The sequence below is a fragment of the Schistocerca gregaria genome, chromosome 8 (assembly GCF_023897955.1).
Source record: "Schistocerca gregaria isolate iqSchGreg1 chromosome 8, iqSchGreg1.2, whole genome shotgun sequence".
NCBI classification, from domain to species: domain Eukaryota; kingdom Metazoa; phylum Arthropoda; class Insecta; order Orthoptera; family Acrididae; genus Schistocerca; species Schistocerca gregaria.
The window spans coordinates 387,262,417-387,286,241 of NC_064927.1; the positions used below are offsets into that span (position 1 = coordinate 387,262,417).

At 43.5% G+C, this 23,825-nt stretch overlaps 1 protein-coding gene across 13 annotated transcripts in view; it reads right to left on the reverse strand.

Moving 5' to 3' along the window:
- LOC126285452 (cytospin-A) overlaps positions 1–23,825 on the reverse strand; it is a 1,067,624-nt gene that overhangs the window by 85,660 nt on the left and 958,139 nt on the right. For all 13 annotated transcript variants that reach the window (XM_049984846.1, XM_049984845.1, XM_049984844.1 and 10 more), the window contains one exon: positions 5,554–5,830. In XM_049984846.1, coding sequence (XP_049840803.1) covers positions 5,554–5,830 — 277 coding nt within the window. The remainder of the gene's footprint in view (positions 1–5,553; positions 5,831–23,825) is intronic.

The following is a 23,825-nucleotide window of genomic DNA, read 5'->3' on the forward strand; positions in this document are numbered from 1 at the left end:
CCTGCTGTTTTGGGGTGGCATTATGCAGAGACGACGTAAGCCGCTGGTGGTCATGGAAGGAGCCGTAACGGCTGTACGATACGTGAATGCCATCCTCCGACTGATAGCGCAACTGCAGCATATTGGCGAGGCATTCATCCTCATGGACGACAATTCGCGGCCCCATCGTGCACATCTTGTGAATTACTTCTTTCAGGGTAACCACATCGCTCGACTAGAATGGCCAGCACGTTCTCAAGACATCAACCCTATCAGACATGCCTGGCATAGAATGAAAAGGGCTATTTATGGACGATGTGACTCGCCAACCACTCTGAGGGATCTACGCCTAAGGGAGTGAGACGATCTGGACCAACAGTGCCTTGATGAAATTGTGGATAGTATGGTACGACGAATATAGGCATCATCAATACAAGAGGACGTGGCACTGGGTATTAGAGGTACCCGTGTGTACAGCAATCTGAACCGCTACCTCTGAAGGTGTCGCTGTGTGGTGGTACAACATGCAATGTGCGGTTTTCAGGAGCAATAAAATGCGCGGAAATGCTGTTTATTTTTTTCTCTATTCCAATATTCTGTACGTGTTCCGGAACTCTCGGAACCGAGGTGATGCAAAGCTTTTTTTGGTGTGTGTATATATTGTAAGCAGTAACGGTCCTGTCACATTTCCTTGGGGTACTATGGAAATAACGTTTACACCTCCCTCCCTTTTCCCCTCTTACACTTTGACCCGTGTCATTTTCCACTACTAACTGTGAGACGCACTGTACACTAATTTTGCACTTGGCCGCGCCCTCTCAGTGTAGCACTCCAAGCTGCCGCTACTAATTGGGATGAGTCTTGTACAGCTGCTACACCTCTGGCGCCGCTCTCCACTGGGCGCCCTAGGCGACGGCTTGTGCCGCTTGGAAACCGGCCCTGCTCACGTCTTTGTGACGGGATTCCCTTGTCTGGCCGCGCCTTCCTGCGAATGGTGACAAGGTGTGCGCGTTTAGATCTACCTCGTGCCAGAAGTCCAGCTAGCTTGTGGGCACTGTCAACCGACAGTAGGGCTGCCAAACGTCCCATACGGTTAGAGATACCCGGTAAATGAGCGTTTAAAACATTATGGTGTATCGAAATTGTACGGGGCACCAAAATCGCATATTCAGTATTTTCCCGATACGTTACTCTTGTCAGTGTACTCATTTGCCGAAATTGTATCAGAGTTGGGGGTGACATGGTGTTGATCAATATAACATGGATGAAGTTGTCTTCTATCACATTTATCGGTTATCGTGATACGTTACATCCCGCTACTTTTATCAGATAATGCATTTTCGTTGAATTTGCATCTGTCGCATAAGTTACTTGTTAAGGAAACGTAACAACTGTGTCTACATACAATCAGAAGAAGAAGACACGACGCGCCACGTAGAAATTATCTGAATGTGACGGAAATCGGTAGAAGTTACGTGCATGTACAGACAAACAAATGATTATAATTTCAGAAAAAACTTGGTGGTTTATTTAAGAGAAAGAACATCAATTGAGCAAGTCAACAACGCGTGCTCTACCTCTGTCCCTTAAGAAAGCAGTTATTCGCCTTGGCATCGACTGATAGAATTGTTTGGGTGTTCTCATGAAGGATATCGTGCCCAGTTCTGTTCGATTGGCGCGTCATATCGTCAAAATCCCGAGCTGGTTGGTGAGCTCTACTCACAATGCTCCAGACTTCCTTAACTAAGGAGCAATCCAGCGACCTCGCTAGCCAAGGCAGGGTTTAGCAAGCAGGAATACACGCAGCAGAAACACTCGCTGAGTGTGGGCGGACGTTATCTTGCTGAAATGTAATCCCGAAGGCTAACAAAGCGAATGTAGAAGACCGTCATTCTGCAGTGCCGTGAGGGTGCTGTGAATGACAACTAAAGGGTTCCTGCTATGAAAAGAAATAGCACCCCACATTATCGCTCCTGGTTGCCGGGCCGTACAGCGGGTGACAGCTGTCCTACACGTCTCCATTGACTGGAGTACAACTGATCCCTGATGACCAGCGTAAATGTGACTGGAGGCGCCCCGGACGGCGCTAGGATACCAATCTGACTGTCGCTCACTGTACGGCCCTACAACCAGGGCTGCTTTTTTACAGCAGAAACCCTTTGGTTGTCATTGGCGACACCCTTACAGCACAGCGGTACGTCGACGATATCCTATACCCAATTTTGTTGCCCTTCACGGCAAGCCATTCTGGGCTTACATTTCAGCAAGGTAATGGCCGCCCACACTGCACGTATTCGCGCTTGCCAAACGATATCTTCGCCGTGTACCTCCACAATTAAGAACGTCTAGACCATTATGAACACGGCCCTCCAGCCTTCACGAGATTCTGATGATCTAACGCGCCAGTTGGACAGAATTCGGCACGGTATTCATCAGGAGGACATCCAACATCCCTATCAATTCACGCCAGGCCGAGTAACTGCTTGCGTAAGGGCCAGAGTTGGACGAACTCATTATTCGCTTGCGCAATTTGTGAAGCTATTTCTCTGGAATAAATCACCCAATTTTTCTGAAATTGTGCATGTGCATCGCGTCTACCTGTTTCCGTCCCATTCACATAATTCCTTCGTCGTTCGTCTTTGCTTTTTGAAGTTCCATAAGTTGCGACATTACTGACCAAAGTTTCCTTCAGACGATCTAATTCCAGGTACACCTCCGAACCAACAAAAATTACGCGTCCATCGATGTTATTCAATCTATATATTGAGCAAGCAGTAAAGGAAACAAAAGAAAAATTTGGAGTAGGTATTAAAATTCATGAAGAAGAAGTAAAAACTTTGAGGTTCGCCGATGACATTGTAATTCTGTCAGAGACTGCAAAGGACTTGGAAGAGCAGTTGAACGGAATGGACAGTGTCTTGAAAGGAGGATATAAGATGAACATCAACAAAAGCAAAACGAGGATAATGGAATGTAGTCAAATTAAATCGGGTGATGCTGAGGGAATTAGATTAGGAAATGAGACACTTAAAGTAGTAAAGGAGTTTTGCTATTTGGGGAGCAAAATAACTGATGATGGTCGAAGTAGAAAGGATATAAAATGCAGACTGGCAATGGCAAGGAAAGCGTTTCTGAAGAAGAGAAATTTGTTAACATCGAATATAGATTTATGTATCAGGAAGTCGTTTCTGAAAGTATTTGTTTGGAGTGTAGCCATGTATGGAAGTGAAACATGGACGATAACTAGTTTGGACAAGAAGAGAATAGAAGCTTTCGAAATGTGGTGCTACAGAAGAATGTTGAAGATAAGGTGGATAGATCACCTAACTAATGAGGAGGTATTGAATAGGGTTGGGGAGAAGAGAAGTTTGTGGCACAACTTGACTAGAATAAGGGATCGGTTGGTAGGAAATGTTTTGAGGCATCAAGGGATCACAAATTTAGCATTGGAGGGCAGCGTGGAGGGTAAAAATCGTAGAGGGAGACCAAGAGATGAATACACTAAGCAGATCCAGAAGGATGTAGGTTGCAGTAGGTACTGGGAGATGAAGAAGCTTGCACAGGATAGAGTAGCATGGAGAGCTGCATCAAATCAGTCTCAGGACTGAAGACAACAACAACAACAACAATAGCCATCAATTGTCTGCTGTCACGATTTTTATGTTTCTTTTCTTCTTTTGTCAATAACGACACAGAAGTGGACTCCGTTCAAAGGTGTGCTGTGTGAAACTTAGGTTTCTTGTAGCTTTTAAAATGAGAAATTCAGGTATCCTTGAATTATAATTACAGTCGTCAGGCATTTCTTGAAATTCTTAAAATGACAAAAACTTTCTGCCTGAAGTAAACACGATTTTATTAGAGATTAGTCTTACAATATAAAGATCTAATACGAAGGATAGTCAATAATTCTGTAGACAAATTAATGTAGAAATTTAAGAGTTTGTAGGAGTTGTACATGACTTTACGTTGGCATCACTGGGATGCCCTTAGAGCAGCTGATTCGGGTAAAAATTGTTTTGCTTATAACCTCAATACCGCATTTGACGATGGCGTGTTCGATTCTAGTCGCCGCATTAGCTGAACAAAATTCAGTGATACTTCTATTGTTTTCTGAAGATGAAGAACCGTCTACTATCTTTTCTTCAATAATTTTGTATCGCAGAAGTTGTAGGAACCATGGAAATTTTTGTTCAGTGGGCAGAGCAGTTAAAAAACGGTCCAACCTCAGTAACTAACGAACACGTTCTATCCGGGCAGCTGAAGCGTCAGCTCCTTCGGCTGAAGATCGCACTGACGGTGTTATTCAAGAAGTACAATATGTTACAGCTGAACATAGAGCATATAACATTTGCCGCAAATGTTGGAACAAGTCAAAACGCTATCAGTAACAAGCTCAAGTACAACGTGGGTCCCGAAGGAGCTGACGGAACACCACTAGCAAACAAGAGTCAGAGTGTGGGCAGACTTGAAAGAACGCTTTTCATACAACAAGATTTTGTTTTGACGTGTAATGAAACTTGGATCCGCAATTTTGAACCAGTTTCGAAAAGACAAAGCATGGAATGGAAGCACGCCAGCTCACCTATCCAAAAGAAATTCAGAACTCAATCATCAGCGGGAAAATGTTGATCGTCCTTTTGGAATGCCCAAGATGTATTTAGTGTTTTTTGAGGATCAGTGTACAATACAGTACGTACTACTCAAGACATTCCGATCAAGTAGTCAGCAGTGAAAACATCGCGGATCTCAAAGAAAAGGCGGAGACACGACATGGCTGGCCCACATCCCGATTGGCTCAAGATACCACTGAAAAATGGGTTGGGAGACAACCAACTCATCCTCCCAGCAATCCAGACTTGGCTCCTTCGGATTTTCAGTTGTTTGGTCTACTGAAGTAGGCACTACGTAGAAAATAAGTTGAGCAACGACGACGGGGTGAAAGAATTTGTAAGAAAGTAACTCCATGAAAAGTTACGACTTCTTTGCATCACGTATTTAAGACAAAAAACTAGTTCATCATTTGGACAAGCGTACTAATATTCGTAGGGATTATGTAGTGAACTAGTAAAATACTAATTTTGTACAAAGAGTTTTGCTTACATCAATTTGTCTGTATAATTATTGAATTCCCTCATATGTTTGTGTTTAATATCTAAATTTTGAAATGTTTAGTAAGAGCTCTGCACTATTTACACGTTGAGTGCCTAATTCACTAACTACTGTACACCGACTATGGCAAACTTTCTGTTTAGTACACAGCACAAACCCTTCCCTAAATAAAACTATAACCATCGGGGTACAAAAGTAAAGTTACGATTGGTGTTCGTAATTGGGCTATTGTAGAAGTTGGCAACCTTAGCTCGCACCGACGCTTCAGCCAGTTACCAACATTGGCGTTCTGAATCCGTCAACAATGAGACGGCTCATGTTTCCCTCAAGGTCTACGCTACACCTGTTGCGCATGCGCTGAGCGCACTTTCCTCTTATCGTGGCTTAAGCGCGCTTTTGACCCGCACGCAATGCTAGACAACTGTTAGTAGTATTGTGCCCTGCAAGACACTGTTATCGGCGTACCTGGAGCCTCTCCCTGAGAGAATGGACCTCGTGCTCGGCGTCGAGCAGAACCGCGAGGCGCGCCTCCAAGCGCGCCTTCTCGCTGACCACCTGTTGGTACTGCGCGGCCAGCTGCTGCTGCTGTTGTTGTAGCTGTTGCTGTTGTTGCTGCTGCTGCTGCAGGGCCAGAGAGCCACCCTCGACGTCCACCATGCTGGGCCCCGAGGGCTCGGCCGCTGCGCCGCCCTTGGGCCCGGCGCCGCCGCCCGCGCCGCCCCCGGCCGAAGACGCCGCGTGTCTGCCGCGAAACAGCGATTTCAGCTTCATCATAATAGCACAGCCCAAACACACAAGGAACAAGGAAACCCCGACGCTCACGGGCTCACACAGTAACAAAACCGAACACGCGCACAACTCCTCCGTGGTGTCTGAGCACAGGGAGAACTTAAATCGAGTTGTATTAAAACACAAGAATGTTACTACTTTTTATGTATGACCACACAGTCACGTCAGCACATTAAAAAATGTCATGAACATAGTGGGGACAGAATGACACCTTGGATGCGCGAAGTATTCCAACTCGTCTACGCGACCTTATCTCTTCGAATGACAACTCGCAATTCCCGGAGCGCGCATCATCATTCGACTGCCCCAGCATCACTGAAACCAATCCAACCGGAATGTCAATATGTCCATAAGCGGGAGCTTCGCATTACTAAATGCCGACACAAGATCCGGATACTGTTTGTACCACGCAACTAACTCTTGACATCAGTAATAATGCCTCGTACAGACAGACTGAGAGCGGCAGTCACTTGGCGGATACAACGAAATCTATCAAATCGACCACCTGTCAGTCAAAACGCTGGATCACTGTTCTTCTCTCCGCAACAACTTTGGAGGAACACTGTCAGATCCTACCAGTAGACACGCAGATCTCTCCACATAAACACGCACACTTTGCCTCCGTTATTCGGCCGTGCGCGTCTTTTACTGACGAAACACGGAACACTGCTCAGTCCATAACGAACAAGGAGAGCACCGCGCACACCCGCGAAACACCGTAGTCAACTTTCGCCGCGGGCTGCTCATACGAGACTGGAGTCAGGAGAGACGAGGTGGTGGAGAGAGAGAGAGAGAGAGAGAGCGCGGTAGCTACAGAGTGGGGGTACCCACGGCACTGGTAGGGGGAGGGGCGGGACGCGGGGCTCTGCCTGTGCTGACCGTTATCATTTCAATGCCAGGCCGGGCTGCGCGGCGTTGCCAGGCGCACGAGCAAGAGGCACTACGTCTCACCGGCGCGGCGCGGTGGTCGGATCGCGAGCTACCAGACGAGACCGTCTCTCCACTTCGTCCTCCGGTCTGTCGCCCACGCTTCAAAACGGCGCGGCGGCCGGGCCGACCTTCGCAAGGACACCTGCGTGCGTTCACTGCCCCGTCCGAGATGCCTCTGGACGCCGACCTACTGGCTCAAACACATGCACACACCTGTCGGAAAAGAAATCGGCAAATGAAGGATACAGCTCACTCTTCAAGCAAAAGAATGATGAGACTGGCAGTGACAAATCGTGACAGGCTAGATTTGTTTCATATTACACGAGGTACTGCGCCCGGAATGGTGCTGTTTAGTCATGGAGGTATCGCCAGGATAGAATACCTGCTGGACAAAATAAGCGGGGATATTTATCAAATAACAATAAATGTTAGGGATACACACAATATACGGAGAGAGATAACACAGGGAATGATGGAAACGGTGGGACGACGCTTAGATCTGCTCTTTATTTGCTGAACCTCCCACAACTCAGTAAACATAAATGAAATATTTTCATTTTATCCATATTTTGCAGCTGTGAACGTGACTATATTCAAAACAAAGAGTTTAAATGAAAATGCCTTCAGTCACAACTTTTTCGTGTTTTATTAAGTTATACGGTGCATTTCGGAACCTTGGGTGCAAATCGTGTAATACGTAATTTACATTTGGTATAGAGTTAGGTGAAATGCATATTCCTGTATATTGCTGTTAGATTTTACGTTTTGTATTTCGTGAATAGTGTGCGTAAAAATGTGAGAAACGGTGGAATAAAAAAAAGTTAAAAACTTAACCGTACAAACAAGGAAGAACATTTTTAACCTTTTAATGTCACCAAACCTTTGTTTATTCTTTCTGTCATCGCACATCACGTCACTCAAGGGGAACATTTGTTGATGCACTTTAAAAACACTTATCATATATAGTTTAACGTATGATCACAGATGAAGATTATCAAGTAATCCTATAAATGTATTACGAAGTCGACATATTCAAGGAATAAATGTTAAGGTCTTTAAAATTAGTAAATAACTATGGCTAGTGAAATCTGAGTTTATTTTTGATTTTATGGAGGTATATTTGCAGCTGTTCTTATAGATTTAGGGTCTTACTATTGGCTGCATTGAATTTTTCCTATTCCGTTGATTACATTACAGTATTATAAAATTATCATTCCTATCCTGTTGATAATGTTTGGTTTCTAGCATATGCTGTGTAATAACTCATTTTCCGAGCCAGTTGAATGAAATGTTTCTAAAATGTGCAAACTAATGTGCGCCTTGAGTAACGTGATGTGCGATAACAGAATAAATAAACCAACGTAAGCTGACTTTAAAATGTTGAAAATTTCCTTCCTACTTTGCTTGGTAAGTTTTCCACTTTTTTTCCACAGTTTCTCACATATTTTCGCAGCTGATTCACGAAATACAAAACCTAACATCTAACTTTCTCAGGAAAGAAACATGCGTTCCACCTCACCCAGGAACAAATGTAATTTTGTACTACTGTTTGTATCTGACGATCGACCTCAGAGTCCAAAATGCATCGTATAAATTAATAACACACGAAAAAATGTGACTAAAGGTATTTTGATTCATACCTCTATCACAGCTCCCGTAGCTGAGAAAGAACCGGCAACCAGAACCGTAACCCGGGTTAGAAATGTAGTACACTGGTACCCAAAATTAAATCAACGAACCGAAATTCTGCAAAGTTGTATTTATTTTGCCACAAAACAGTATAAACTGGTGATAGCAAAGTGGAAAATGTAAAGAATCCAGAACATAAACTGCAACATGCAGAACAGTAGACGAAAAATGTTCTTCGCTTTTTCCAACTTTAACAGGTTGCACACACATCCCGACAACTGCTTAACATGCTCACTATGGGGTCTTACCACCTCTGGTAGCTATAGATGTCTGACAATGACGGCGCATGGTGTGAGTAACGTCATCAATGTCATGTTGAGGCAATTACATCCTCTCTTCCTGCAAAGTAGCTTTTAAATACTGCAGAGTGGATGCAAATGTTGGCGTGATGCAACCCGTCACCCTAGTGCATCCCTGACAATTCTATGGGGTTCAATCGGGAGACCGAGTATCTTCCATTTCCATGAAGACGTCAACCACTCGTCCTCTATGAGGTCGAGCAACATCAAATCTGGACGCACAGCGCCTCGCAAGACCTCGTCACGGTACCTGACAGCAATTAAACCTTCCCGGTTCACCCATACAATTTGATGAAGAGGTGTTGGATTGGTCAACATAATCCCTGCCCATACCATTAGCGATTATCCACGATATCGGCGTCTTTCATAATGTTCGGGTCTCGAAATCGTGTTCCACCATTCCCTTCCCGTCGAGAATCTTTCTCCAGACCAAATCGGGACTTATCTCTGAAAAGAACATTCACTCGACCACTGTGCGACTGTCCAGGTGATATGTTTACGACTCCACTCTACACGTTCCCTTCTGTGAAGATGTGTCAGAGGTACACATACAACACGTCTCCGACAGCAAAGGCCACTCTGCCGAAGCTTTCTGTACACCGTTTGCATCGAAAAAATACGTCCAGTAGATGCTGCGAGGTCAGATGCCAGTTGCTGTGCAGCACTAAGGCGGTACGGTCGCGCCCTTACAACCAAATAACGGTCACGGTTACAGATGTCTAACGTGGTCGGCCCTGCTCTGGTCTTCGACATACAGTTTCGATCTCTATAAACTATCGCCACATCCGAGAAACAACAGAACAATTCACGTTAAGCCATGGGGCCACATGAATTTTGCGACTGTCCTGCTGCCATTCTCCCTATGGCCCTCGATCGTGTTTCCTCTGTGCCATATTGCACCAACTGTGACTGTGTACCAGCGATCGTGGACGTGGGACTACACGGTAAACACTACTCCGTTCGATACGTGCCCTGGTGTCATCGTTGGCGTGGTTTTCCGTTGACCGCATTGCCATCTTCCGTGCAGGACACGATCGTACGGACACCTGTTGACAGTTTGTATCACTATATCGTGAATTGTACACAGCACGGGTAAATAGCGGTTTGTTGCTTAATTTTGGACACCACTGTAATTCAGATGTGGTGACTGTCGCAGCCACAATTACACTAATATCCGGAATAGTTTTTTTTTTAACATACTCCGGCAGCACGGAAGCGGTATATTAGTTTTCGAACGTCGTTTCTGTTTATCCTCTTACATGCCCAATAAATCTGCAATGGAAATTTAGCAATACACAGCGTGTATCTCTTAGGAGAATTCCCAGATTGAGCCCCGAGTTTTGTAATACAATGAAGACATACAATTAACTATACCAACAGGAAAGCTAGATCTAGGCTCCAAAATGATGTCGTCGGTTTAAGATTTTACATAGCATCCAGAAGATATGAATCCCAATTCAAAGCCAACGGAGGGGATGATTCATTTGTTGGTCGAGGGCAATCGCGCTTATCATATTTTCTGTTCAAGTGACGTGGAGCGAGTAGCGACAACATAGTGCTAAGTTCAAATATTTACCTGTAAGGGAGAACAGGAAGCCGCAAATACTGCTGATGTGGTCAACAAGCTTTCTTCTGTGGTATCGCTCCATTAGGGACCCAGAGCCCGGAATTACGATTAACATAAAGCCGCATTTACAGTGGATCTGGAAAACGTGCGTTTGCAACATTGTCTACATTGTCAACGAACCTAAATCTGTCTGTCCAAATCTCCTGCTGCGGCAAGCCGACGTTCAAATATTGGGAAAGGAGTGAGACAGGGTTGCAGCCTCTCCCCGATGTTATTCAATCTAGCCTCACCCCGATGTTATTCAATCTGTATATTGAGCAAGCAGTAAAGGAAGCAAAAGAAAAATTCGGAGTAGGTATTAAAATCCATGGAGAAGAAATAAAAACATTGAGGTTCGCCGATGACATTGTAATTCTGTCGGAGACACAAAGGACTTTGAAGAGCAGTTGAACGGAATGGATAGTGTCTTGAAAGGAGGATGTAAGATGAACATCAACAAAATCAAAACGAGGATAATGGAAAGTAGTCGAATTAAGTCGGGTGATGCTGAGGGAATTGGATTAGGAAATGAGACACTTAAAGCAGTAAATGAGGTTGGCTGTTTGGGGAGCGAAATAACTGATGATGGTCGAAGTAGAGTGGATATAAAATGTAGACTGGCAATGGCAAGGAAAGCGTTTCTGAACAAGAGAAATTTGTTAACATTGAGTATAGATTTAAGTGTCAGGAAGTTATTTCTGAAAGTATTTGTATGGAGTGTAGCCATGTATGGAAGTGAAACATAGACGATCAATAGTTTGGACAGGAAGAGAATAGAAGCTTTCGAAATGTGGTGCCACAGAGGAATGCTGAAGATTAGATGGGTAGAACACATAACTAATGAGGAAGTATTGAATAGGATAGGGGAGAAGAGAAGTTTGTGGCACAACTTGACCAGAAGAAGGGATCGGTTGGTAGGACATGTTCTAAGGCATCAAGGGATCACAAATTTAGTATTGGAGGGCAGCGTGGAGCTTAAAAATCGGAGAGGGAGACCAAGAGATGAATACACTATTCAGAAGGATGTAGGTTGCGGTAGGTACTGGGAGCTGAAGACGCTTGCATCAAACCAGTCTCTGGACTGAAGACAACAACAACAACATTTATTGATATTCTATGCTATGCTATGTTATGTTTGATGATGACGATGAATTTGCTGTAGTGGGGACTCCATTAATAGTACTCCGCAATACAAGCAGGCGAAGAGAAAGACTCAGTCGTCGGTGGACGAAAAGGCACTACAGAAAACTAGGCGAGAATAACATACTTAGAGAGCTGAATTTGGAATACGCCGCTGGTTTTCTGAAATTCACTAGTATGCTGCCGTCTGATTTTAAATTCTAACAAATATGACAGAGCTATTTGTTTCAAAGAAAGACACAAATTTCAGAAAAGCAGTTCCTGTGAAGCCAAGATTTGCTGCATTTGTACAGTTTTTGGTAACTGGATATTCCTTTCAAAGCCTTTATTTATTACATATTTTAAAGCCAGCTATATCCCAAACAGTTCCTGCAGTTCGCGAAGCGTCGGTTGTAGGATTGTGTAAAGGTAGTTCAACTACGCAAGTAACATGTAAGTATATGAAAGGATCTTGGCTGTACTCCCACAACCTCGCGTACAAACTTTACTAAAGAATGACGCGAGAAGATATGCAGCTGTCGATCAGCCCGCCGCACCGATGCTCACTGACGTGTATGGATTCAGCTGCGCCTCAACGAGAACACGACTGTTAGCAGATATCTCAGTTTCTTTTTAACGTCAATGGTGCTGTAGTCCACACAAATTGTATCTAACAATTCAGCCTTCATTTGCTAAAGTGCCTATTTTAATGCTAGTTCTGTACACCTCTGAAATTGGCTCACGAAGTGCACACCAGGGTCACAGTGACTCAAGTACTTGTTGGAGAAATTGCATGAAAATAGAACATTTTGTAATGAAATTGGACTATCATGAGCTAATCGCATTTTATTTCACTTCTGTCATACACTTTTTCCATCGAATATCCTTAATCATGCATCCAAAATTCGAGATTGAGTAAAAACTGCCATGGAAGCTCTTCAATGACGAAACTTTAAAGTGATCCGATCTAAAGACTTTATTTAATGAAACGCACATATTACCTCCCCCCATGAACCATGGACCTTGCCGTTGGTGGGAAGCTTGCGTGCCTCAACGATAGAGATGGCCGTGCCGTAGGTGAGTCGAAACAAGGCCCCGGGAGTAGACAACATTCCATTATAACTACTGACCGCCTTGGGAGAGCCAATCATGCCAAAACTCTACCATCCGGTGCGCAAGATGTATGAGACAGGTGAAATACCCTCAGACTTCGAGAAGAATATAATAATTCCAATCCCAAAGAAAGCAGGTGCTGACAGATGTGAAAATTACCGAACTATCAGTTTAAAAAGTCACAGCTGCAAAATACTAACGCGAATTCTTTACAGACGAATGGAAAAACTGGTAGATGCGGACCTCGGGGAGGATCAGTTTGGATTCGGTAGAAATGTTGGAACACGTGAGGCAATACTGACCTTACGACTTATCTTAGAAGAAAGATTAAGGAAAGGCAAACCTACGTTTCTAGCATTTGTAGACTTAGAGAAAGCTTTTGACAATGTTGACTGGAATACTCTCTTTCAAATTCTGAAGGTGGTAGGGGTAAGATACAGGGAGCGAAAGGCTATTTACAATTTGTACAGAAACCAGATGGCAGTCATAAGAGTCGAGGGGCATGAAAAGGAAGCAGTGGTTGGGAAAGGAGTGAGACAGGGTTGTAGCCTCTCCCCGATGTTACTCAATCTGTATATTGAGCAAGCAGTAAAGAAAACAAAAGAAAAATTGGGAGTAGGTATTAAAATCCATGGAGAAAAAATAAAAACTATGAGGTTCGCCGATGACATTGTAATTCTGTCAGAGAGAGCAAAGGACTTGGAAGAGCAATTGAACGGAATGGACAGTGTCTTGAAAGGAGGATATAGGATGAACATCAACAAAATCAAAACGGGGATAATGGAATGTAGTCAAATTAAATCGGTTAATGCTGATGGAATTAGATTAGGAAATGAGACACTTAAACTAGTAAAGGAGTTTTGCTATTTACGAAGTAAAATAACTGATGATGGTCGAAGTAGAGAGAATATAAAATGTAGATTGGCAATGGCAAGGAAAGCGTTTCTGAAGAAGAGAAACTTGTTAACATCGAGTATAGATTTATGTATCAGGAAGTCGTTTCTGAAAGTATTAGTATGGAGTGTAGCCATGTATGGAAGTGAAACATGGACGATAAATAGTTTAGACAAGAAGAGAATAGAAGCTTTCGAAATGTGGTGCTACAGAAGAATGTTGAAGATTAGGTGGGTAGATCACATAACTAATGAGGAGGTATTGAATAGGATTGGGGAGAAGAGAAGTTTGTGGCACAACTTGACCAGAAGAAGGGATCGGTTGGTAGGACATGTTCTGAGGCATCAAGGGATCACCAATTTAGTATTGGAGGGCAGCGTGGAGGGTAATAATCGTAGAGGAAGACCAAGAGATGAATACACTAAGCAGATTCAGAAGGATGTAGGTTGCAGTAGGTACTGGGAGATGAAGAAGCTTGCACAGGACAGAGTAGCATGGAGAGCTGCATCAAACCAGTCTCAGGACTGAAGACAACAACAACAAACAACATATTACACGGATAGTTTGAGGTGTTCTCAATCATTCATAAAATCATTCATTTTTTTTCACTCTCTCAGAATATGGACTTCAGTGTTATAGGCAACTGCCCGGCCTCTTCTGTTGGGGACATTTGCTCCAACGATGCCTATTCTTACTGTGGTGGCACACTGTATTTTCTTCATCGCTGTCGGAAGATTCGGCAGACTGATTAGTGTCGGCAATGTTCAGAACTGTCGCAGGAGAATCAGCTTCAGAATGACTTTGATCAGCAAAGTCACCCTCACGACTGATTCTTCTAACAATGCTGCTCATACAACATCCTCTGTTAGTAAATTATCATTTCTACGTGACATTTTCACGCTAGTACAGTTAGACAATGTGAACCCCAAGGTCACAGTGTCCCTTCAAAAACTATTTCTTTCAAATTAATTTCACGATGTCTCAAAACTTCGAAATTCTATTCTGTACTAAGTCTCACTCACCACTGAACTTATATTGGTGGCAGTGTGGGCTGTATATGTACGGTAGCGCACGCACTTTAACAAAAAACGCAGAGTGACCCCTCGTGTAGTCTTATAGGGTTAAATATGAATGATGTTATTTCGAATCCTAAGAATAGATTTTTAAGCGGGTTCTGGTTTTTACAGCGTCTAATGTGTTCTCTGTTCAGTCACAGTGACTTTAGGAAACTGTAAAAACCAGAGAAAGATTAACGGGTCCAAAATATCATTGAGCAGAATCTAATTTCAAATTAATTTTTGTGACTGGAAATTATTGGCCATGGAATATTTCCGCCTTCAAAGAAGAATGCATACTGATGAACAAGTTCGTTTTTAGTCATTGCCCTCTCAGAGCATATATTTGTTACAGATTAGTTACTTGCATGTTCCATAACTCCTGAACAAGTCTTTTTTTTTTCGAAGTGATGTGGAACGTGTCACTTCATAGGTTACGTGTACATGATTAGTGTTAACCCTAATGAACACATCACTTTTAGCCTTACTCAGGCATCTACACTTACATTATTTTCAGCTTTTTAATTTTTTTATTTAGTAGAAGTTCGTCAATGGAACAGGAGGAGAATTCCACGAAAAATTACCTGTGGGACATTTTAAGTTATTGGAGAAATGAACAAAAATTTTTGTCGCTGCATACTCATCTTTCTGACTCACTGGGTAACGAAGGTCATTTTTTCCGCTGGTGTTGTAGGTGTTGACATAAGTATTCTTCTCAAACTGTGGATTATTTATAACGAATTTCTTTAACGAATGTATGTGTTGCGATGTTGCAGTTAAAATGTCTAACTCCTCGAAGAGGTACCTGTATCAAGATTTCTTACTGCTCGCTTTTGTGCAATGAATACTTCCTAAGTGACGAGTTGCCCAGAAAATTATTCCAAAATAGTCTATTGTATGGAAATACACAAAATGTGAGGAGGTTGATTAGTTTGTTTCCAAGGCTAGTAATTGTATGAAGAGCTTAAGTCGTTGAACTTAAGAAATTGAAACGCAATCTCGCGTGGTTCTTCCGGTTCAAGTCTTCATCAATATGTATACCCAAAAAATTGTAGTATTCTACCATATTTCTTGGCTTGTTCATGTGCTACATCAACTGTTGTGCACAACTGAACAGTTTTTTTTTCTTTTTTTCAAAATCATGAAAGTCCATTTTCAGAGAACTACTCAGTAATTCTTTGAAAAACAACATTGTCTTCTATTGTTTTTGTCTCTAATGCGATTTATTACAAAACTAGTATTATTTGCAGAATGTGCCAATTGTGCTCGTTGAATATACGGTGAGGGTCATTCACATTTGTAACAGGAGTGGACTCAAAATTGAACCCTGTGGGACTTCGTGATTTCTCCCAAATCACTAAAATTTTCTACCTTTCCAACATCGTTTGAAATATTCAGCACAACAATGTATTAACTTTCATATGTGTTTTTTTTCTCTAGCATGCTGCTACAATAAAAAGCAACCATCGCTCTGCCGCAGCGCACGAACAGAAGGTATCACCTCAATGATAAATAAATTGAAATAATCTGAACTCACACTATATAGATAAAACTGGCACTACACACCTTATCTCCGCGGCTAAATTAGAGAGCTATCTGTTAGGCAACTCCTCCTGTTGCACCGAAGACTATCTTCACAAAGACTTATCATCTAGGCTAGTTGATGATTAGAATTCGTGCTCCAATACAGTGATTTGATTTCACGATGTTGCACTAAAAAAAAATGTACATCTGACTTTTTTCCACATCCCAGAGGGTGCTCTCCATGGAATACGACTCACCGGTGACATTACTGATCATCCTGACCTCCATAAGTTGAGTAGAAGGGGGGAAAAGTGCTAATACCTAGTGTAGTGGTAAGTACCCCATGTCCCATGCACTCCACAGCGTTTTGTAGAGTCTGGAACGTATAAAGACGACAGCAGAAACCGTAAGCTACGTGGCGACGACATATCTTCCTGCAAACAGTCTGAAAGGACAACCTGTCAGGCCGGTAATTGCCCAGCTCCACAGCGTGGCGGTCGCTATGGTTACCCGGCCACTGCGACAGCAGCTGAGAAAAACAGCCGACGGGTAGCGACGATGTGCTCCGAACCTCTCCGGTGGGGATTTCGATTACTGCTGCGCAGACCTTGAAGGTGGCGACAAAGGGGGCGATAGGTAGGGGAATCTAACAAAACGACAGGAGGCACAGGCAGACCAAGGACATCGTTTTTCATTGCTCTCTCCGCCAATGTGTAACAAGAATGCAACAGGTACATAAGGAACCCTGGGGCTGAGCGAAAAAAGTACATAGTGCGACAGAAAAACTACAATGGTCACGAGTTTGCGCATAAAACCACGAAGATATAAACATGACCGAATATGCAAGGCAAGTTCTGTTTTCATTCGTCACTCGTCAATTACAGGGATTGGGAAGTTGCATTTTCATGAAGCAGCATTTCGACCGAAAGGTTACTACTCATCTATAACAAAAGTTAATACACTCAAGGAACATCACTGGCAAAGATACTGATGGAGAAAGAGGCTCAGTAGATGATTATACTCAATACTCACAGCTGTTAGCTCCGATTTTTATCATACTTTAACTACAGATGCCTTGAAAAAAATACTGTGCCCAATGGCTGGCAAGTCTCTTTAAATTATCATAGTCCGCAGCTCGTGGCCGTGCGGTAGCGTTCTCGCTTCCCGCGTCCGGGTTCCCGGGTTTGATTCCCGGCGGGGTCTGGGATTTTTTCTGCCTCGTGATGACTGGGTGTTGTGTGCTGTCCTTAGGTTAGTTAGGTTTAAGTAGTTCTAAGTTCTAGGGGACTGATGACCATAGAGGTTAAGTCCCAAAGTGCTCAGAGCCATTTGAACCATTTTTTAAATTATAAATATAAAACAGCACATTCCGCGACACAAAAACGTAGCTATAATTATATCACAACATCAATAAGCCACAACTGGAATCACTCGCCTCATAAAAATACCTGTATGTGACAGTTCGTAATGATACGAGACGTGTTTTTTTAAGTACGGTTTTGCAATTTAAAAAAAGACGTGCTAATATATCTCAATAATTTAATTTTTACATGAAAGCATGTACCTTAATCTACGCACTGACGCCATTACAGTCTCATTCTTCCTTGTTTACATTGTGTACTGAGTGTTGATGATGCCTCTAATAATCCTGAGTCCCGCCGACTGTGAAGTATGGGCTGTTGTAAGATGTCTTAGGGCTAGAGGCCTAAAAGCGATCGATATTCATCGTGAGATATGTGCAGTTTACGGAGAAAACATTATGACTGATGGAATAGTTAGAAAGTGAGAGAGCATTTATAGATGGCCGCACAAATGTGCATGATGGACAACGGAGTGGGCGTCCTTCGGTCGCCAATGAAAGTTTGGTGCAGGCTCTGAGCACTAAGGGACTTAACTTCTGAGGTCATCAGTCCCCTAGAACTTAGAACTATTTAAACCTAACTAACCTAAGGACATCACACACATCCATGCCAGAGGCAGGATTCGAACCTGCGACCGTAGCGGTCACGCGGTTCCAGACTGTAGCGCCTAGAACCGCTCGGCCACTCCGGCCAGCCTTTGGTGCAGGAAGTGGACAACAAGCTGAGAGAAAACAGACGCTTTACGATTTCCTCCTTGCGTGATGACTTTCCTCATGTTTCTCGTAGTGTTTTGTATGGCATTGTGACCGAGCACTTGAATTACCGAAAACTGTGCGCACGTTGGGTACCGAAAATGTTGACGGATGTGCACAAAACCAAACGTTTACACACTGCATTGCATTTCCTTCAGCGGTCCCACAACGACGGTGATGATTTCTTAAGCCAAATTGTTACGGGCGATGAAACGTCGGTGGCCTACGTCACACCAGAATCAAAGCAACAGTCCATGGAATTTTAGCTAGGGCATCGTTTTACTGCATGACAACGCCATTTCGCATGTGGCGAATCAGACCAAAGATCTCATCACATCTTTTTTCGATGGGAAACTCTAGATCATTCTCCGTACAGCCCCCATCTTGCGCCCAGTGACTACCATCTGTTCCTGCACTTTACGTAACACCTGGGCGGTCAGAGTCTTCAAGACGATGACGAAGTCAAAACAATGGTGATGCAGTGGTTAACAAGTCAGGCGGCAGGCTTCTATGAGGAGGGTATTCAAAACCTGGTAAAACGTTATAAGTGCATCAATATTGATGGAAATTATATAGAAAAGAAGATTATGGTACAGCCTTTCATGTAAAAAATGAAATTACTGAGATACCTTAGCACCTTTTTTTAAATTTCAAAACGGTACTTACTTAAAAAACACGCCTAGTATTAAATGTAATTGATCACATAGGCTCAATCATAGGTAAGGTGTTTCTATAAGTGCAGGAACAGATGGTAGTCACTGGGTGCAAGATGAGGGCTGTACGGAGAATGATCTAGACTTTCACATGGAAAAAATATGTGATGAGATCTTTGGTCTGATTCACCACATTTTGACTGCCGTGTAATGTGGTTGTTTGGCAGAATATTGGGAAAATGCAATTAGTCTACAAAGGAACTTTCTTACGAAACACTTGTGCGCCCCCTCTTAGAATATTGCTCAAGTGTGTGATAGCCAATCCAAACAGGAGTCGCGGGGATGCTTAATGCCTACAAAGGAGGTCGGAACGTATGATCGCAGATTTGTAGAACTCGAAACCAAGGCGTCACGCAAATACTGAAAGCTACAACTAGCAGATGCTTGCAGATACAAACAATTTACTGTCGCGAAGGCTAGTAACTAAGTTTGGGAAGAGTAGAGGTATTCTTCAGCCGCCTTCCGTAAAGAGAAGGCTAGACTAATTACGGCGCGCACAGAGGCATGTAAGCCGTCTATTCTACCATGTGGACCCACGTTAAGTACCCTTTAGCGCGCTTTATTGTAGAATTTAAATACAAGGGTGGTTTGATAAGTCTGGTAAATAAAATAAAAACAAGGGAAAATGTTTGTTTCGTAAACAACTCCCCTTACTTCAAGACATAACCTCCTCTGAAGGATATACATTTGGTACAATTTCACTGCCGCCAACTTACATTTCGCGGGAAGACCACAAAGATAAGAGAAATTAGGGCTCGTACAGAGAGATATAGGCAGTCATTTTTCCCTCGTTCTGTTTGGGAGTGGAATAGGGAGAGAAGATGCTAGTTGTGGTACGAGGTACCCTCCACCACGCGCCGTACGGTAGATTGCTGAGTATGTATGTAGATGTGGATCTTCCAGCTTTTTCATCCCATAGGAAGTTATGTTCTTTCAAACTAGTTGAGGTTCAAGGTGGAGAATCTGGGGCTGCCAAGTTTGTTGAATAGGGTGGTCGAGCAAACAATTCAAAGCGCAAATTTCCAAGCAATCTGTGAGGATCATTCCTTGGGAATCCAAAATTGTTTCCTCGGTGCTCTTTTAGCAGCCTTTGTCCGTCGTTTTGACTACCGTTTTGACTGGCGTGTAATGATTGTGTGTGTGTGTGTGTGTGTGTGTGTGTGTGTGTGTGTGTGTGTGTGTGTGTGCGCGCGCGTGCTTAGGTCATCCGTCCATGTAATGATGGTACCAGGTTTCAACAAGTCACAAATCGGTGCAAAAAGTATTGTAAATTGCGATTAAACAACGCCAGACAAAGTGTTGTGACGGATACAGTTTTGGTCGCCTGAGAGCAATAGCTGCATCCACTTCGCAGACAGCTTTTGAAAGTCAATTCTTCGTGTAGGATATAATGCACTCGCTCTGTTGAGATGCCTACGGTCTCCGCAATATCACGAATTTTCATCTGGCGGTCTCTCATTACCACATAATGGGTTCTGCTACTATTTTCCTTTGTTGTGATCTCAACTGGGCGGCTGGGTTGGTTTGGGTTGTTTGGGGGAGGAGACCAAACAGCGAGGTCATCGGTCTCATCGGATTGGGAAAGGAAGTCGGCCGTGCCCTTTCGAAGGAACCATCCCGGCATTTGCCTAGAGCGATTTAGGGAAATCAAGGAAAACCTAAATCAGGATGGGCGGACGTGGGATTGAACCGTCGTCCTCCCGAATGCGAGTCCAGTCCAGTGTGCTAGCCACTGCGCCACCTCGCTAGGTGGGCGGCTGGAGCGTGCTTCGTCTTCAGTGCTTGTTCAACCTAGTTTAAGTTCATTAATCGAATGAATAGTTTCCAATGATGGTGCAGTCAGCGTGAACTTCATCCATTTCTGTTCTGATTTGTGCAGCAGCCCAACAAATGAAATGAAAATGTTTAATAACACCACAAAACACGGTTTTCTCCATTTTCGGTCGCAGCTGACATACTAATCAATTCAGACTTTGTCACAAGTGAACTGTACGCTACAGCTTATCAACCGTGAAAGCGTAACAAAACCGTTCTATTCTATCACCGAAGTTTGCCAGAGTTATCAAAATGGTTCAAATGGCTCTGAACGCTATGAGACTTAACAGCTATGGTCATCAGTCCCCTAGAACTTAAAATTACTTTAACCTAACTAACCTAAGGACATCACGCAACACCCAGTCATTACGAGGCAGAGAAAATCCCTGACCCCGCCGGGAATCGAACCCGGGAACTCGGGCGTGGGAAGCGAGAACGCTACCGCACGACCACGAGCTGCGGACGCCAGAGTTAACCAACCCTCGTGTTGAAATGTTTCGGGGTTTCACTAAAACAGAGCCTTAAGCTCGCCACATTCTCCTTTCGTGCGGCAAGCTATTTTGTAACACCAGATTATTTCAGTAGGCACGCCAGTAACAAACTCTCCCCTCCCCCCACCCCCCTCCTCTCCCAGCACCCAATGTCCCTACTGCAGTCACTTCGCCGAGTCAGACATGACCTCCACGCGGCCCACCGACGGGAGTTCGTTTCATTCAAATCGTTTCGTGTTAGCCTGAAGCTGAGCCGCGTTAATAACGCTGCCATCGCCTGCTTGATTAAATTCGCCGAAGCATACTTCCTGCCCAGTTTCCAACTTCAACGGCCTCATTGCGCCGCGCCGAGAGAAACCCTCGTCAAATCAAATTTCATAGCACACACTGTTTTGATAACCTAGCGTCGGGTACCGTACAAAAACTCCCATTTTATGCTACTTTTCTTCTTGATAAGCTACTTTATTTTCTGCCATTCTTTAACGTAATAAATAAGAGTCTGAAAACCTCATCAGGTATGAATGTACCAGATGCACTAATCACGAGTGGAAATCAAAACATGAGTTGATGTCAAATGATACTAGAAAAGTAACTCTTCAAGAAATTACCAGTAACCTATTTTTTGAACACGGAAGATACATTAATTGAGGAGGGAGGTAGGGAGCCTGTTTCCGATGCTGTTCATTATGTACAACGAGTAAGCAGTGAAGAGTCAAGGAAAAATTTCGAAAGAGGTTTAAAGGTCAGAGAGGAGAAACAACTTTGTAGTTTGCCTATGACAATGTAATTTTGTCATAGATGGGCAAAGAACTGGGAAGATCAGTTGAACGAAACAGATAATGTTTTTCGAAAAGAAGTTATAAGGTGAACAACAGAGGTGACCCAAGGGTAACTGAATTTAGTTGAACTGAATCAGGCGATACTCAGCGACAAAATTAGGAAATGAGACGCTAAAAGCAGTATGAGTTCGTTATTTGGCCAGGCCGAAGTAGAGAGGACTATAAAATGCAAGAAAATTATTTATGAAAGAGAGATACCTGTTAACATCGAATATCAGGTTAAATGTTAGGATGTGTTTTTTGACGGCATTTGTCTGGAGTGCAGCCTTGTACAGAAATATAAAAGAAACGGACAGAATCTTTCGAAATGCAGTGCTTTAGGAGAATGGTTAAGATTATATGGATAGACCGAGCACTAACGAGGAAGCACTGAGATTAATTTGAGCTAATACATTTATGGATTTATGGCTTTAGTTCAGTGAAAGAAGGGTTAGGTTGATAGAACACATTCAGAAACATCATTAAAATGTGTGTGTGTGTGTGTGTGTGTGTGTGTGTGTGTGTGTGTGTGTGTGTGTGTGTGTGTGTGTGTGTTGGAGGGGGCGGGGGGGGAGGAGATAAATTCTGTAGCAGGAGACCAAGGAGTGAATACAACAGGCAGGTTCAACTGGATGTAGGCTATGTAGGCTGCGGTAGCTATTTGGAAATTGAGACGCTTGCACCCTTATCAACACGACTGGCCGATTATGTGGACAGTAAGGTATACTGACGAAATCAACACGGTTTTCGTCCTGCAGTACGCTGACAGCTTTACAGACTCTTCCCTTCTGATCGATGATAATTTTAGTCTCAGAGACCTGCATTTGTCGGAAGGTATAGAAGAACATCGGTTTATCACACTAACGCCCGGCGAGCGTGCTTGGCGGACTTCCATTAAACGTTTCTGGGATTCGCTTACAAGGCTCGATGAAGCATATTTCATCTCGACCAGCAGTTTCGGCAACTGCTCAGTACCTCTCTTTTTTTTTTTTTTCAGGGAAGGCCTAGTGCTCAAAGTAAGTCATTGTATCCCTGCAACGTAGGTGCGAAGTACAGTTGTCTGCTCGCTCGGACCACATCACTTATTACACGACATTAATTATGGTTGCTTTGCCTGTTTTTGAGCTCTAAGATTGATGGAAAAAATTATACTCACGAGTAAGTTTACACCGGAGACTGACAGTAACATTTTGCAAAGAGGAAGGCGGAGGACTTTCTATAGGACTAGGATCCGAGTCTAATGTTTATAAGGCAGTGATTTTACGTTTCCCTTGGATCTGGCTCCACAGCCGGCGATGTCTAGAAGGCACGGTCCGGGCAACTGACTATGGGGAAGTTTCCGTTACACTCCCCTTCCCCACCCTTTTGAAGCAGACGCTCGATTTGAGTTACCCTAATCGGCGTGTAAAGTGTGCTGTAGGCGAGTCTCATAATACATGCTTACTGTAGAGGTCGGGATCGCTTAGAATAGAACATAGCGTTTGGTTTGATTTTCAGTTGACTTCATGTCTCCTCCCTTGTTCCCAGCAGTATTATCTGTAATGCCAGAAGTTGTGGCAAGAAGCAGCACATTCTCCCACAGATGACATTGTCCGCATGTGAGTTAAAAGCGGTCCTTTCTCCTTCTCAGGCCTGAATGATTAAATGTCTGCGGCAGAACAAGGGGCTCGCAAAATCTGTTGGCTTAAGAGCGGTAGAACCTCTGCAATGAAAGTGCCGTTTCCATATTGGTGTTGATTTCTTAAAAATGGTTCAAATGGCTCTGAGCA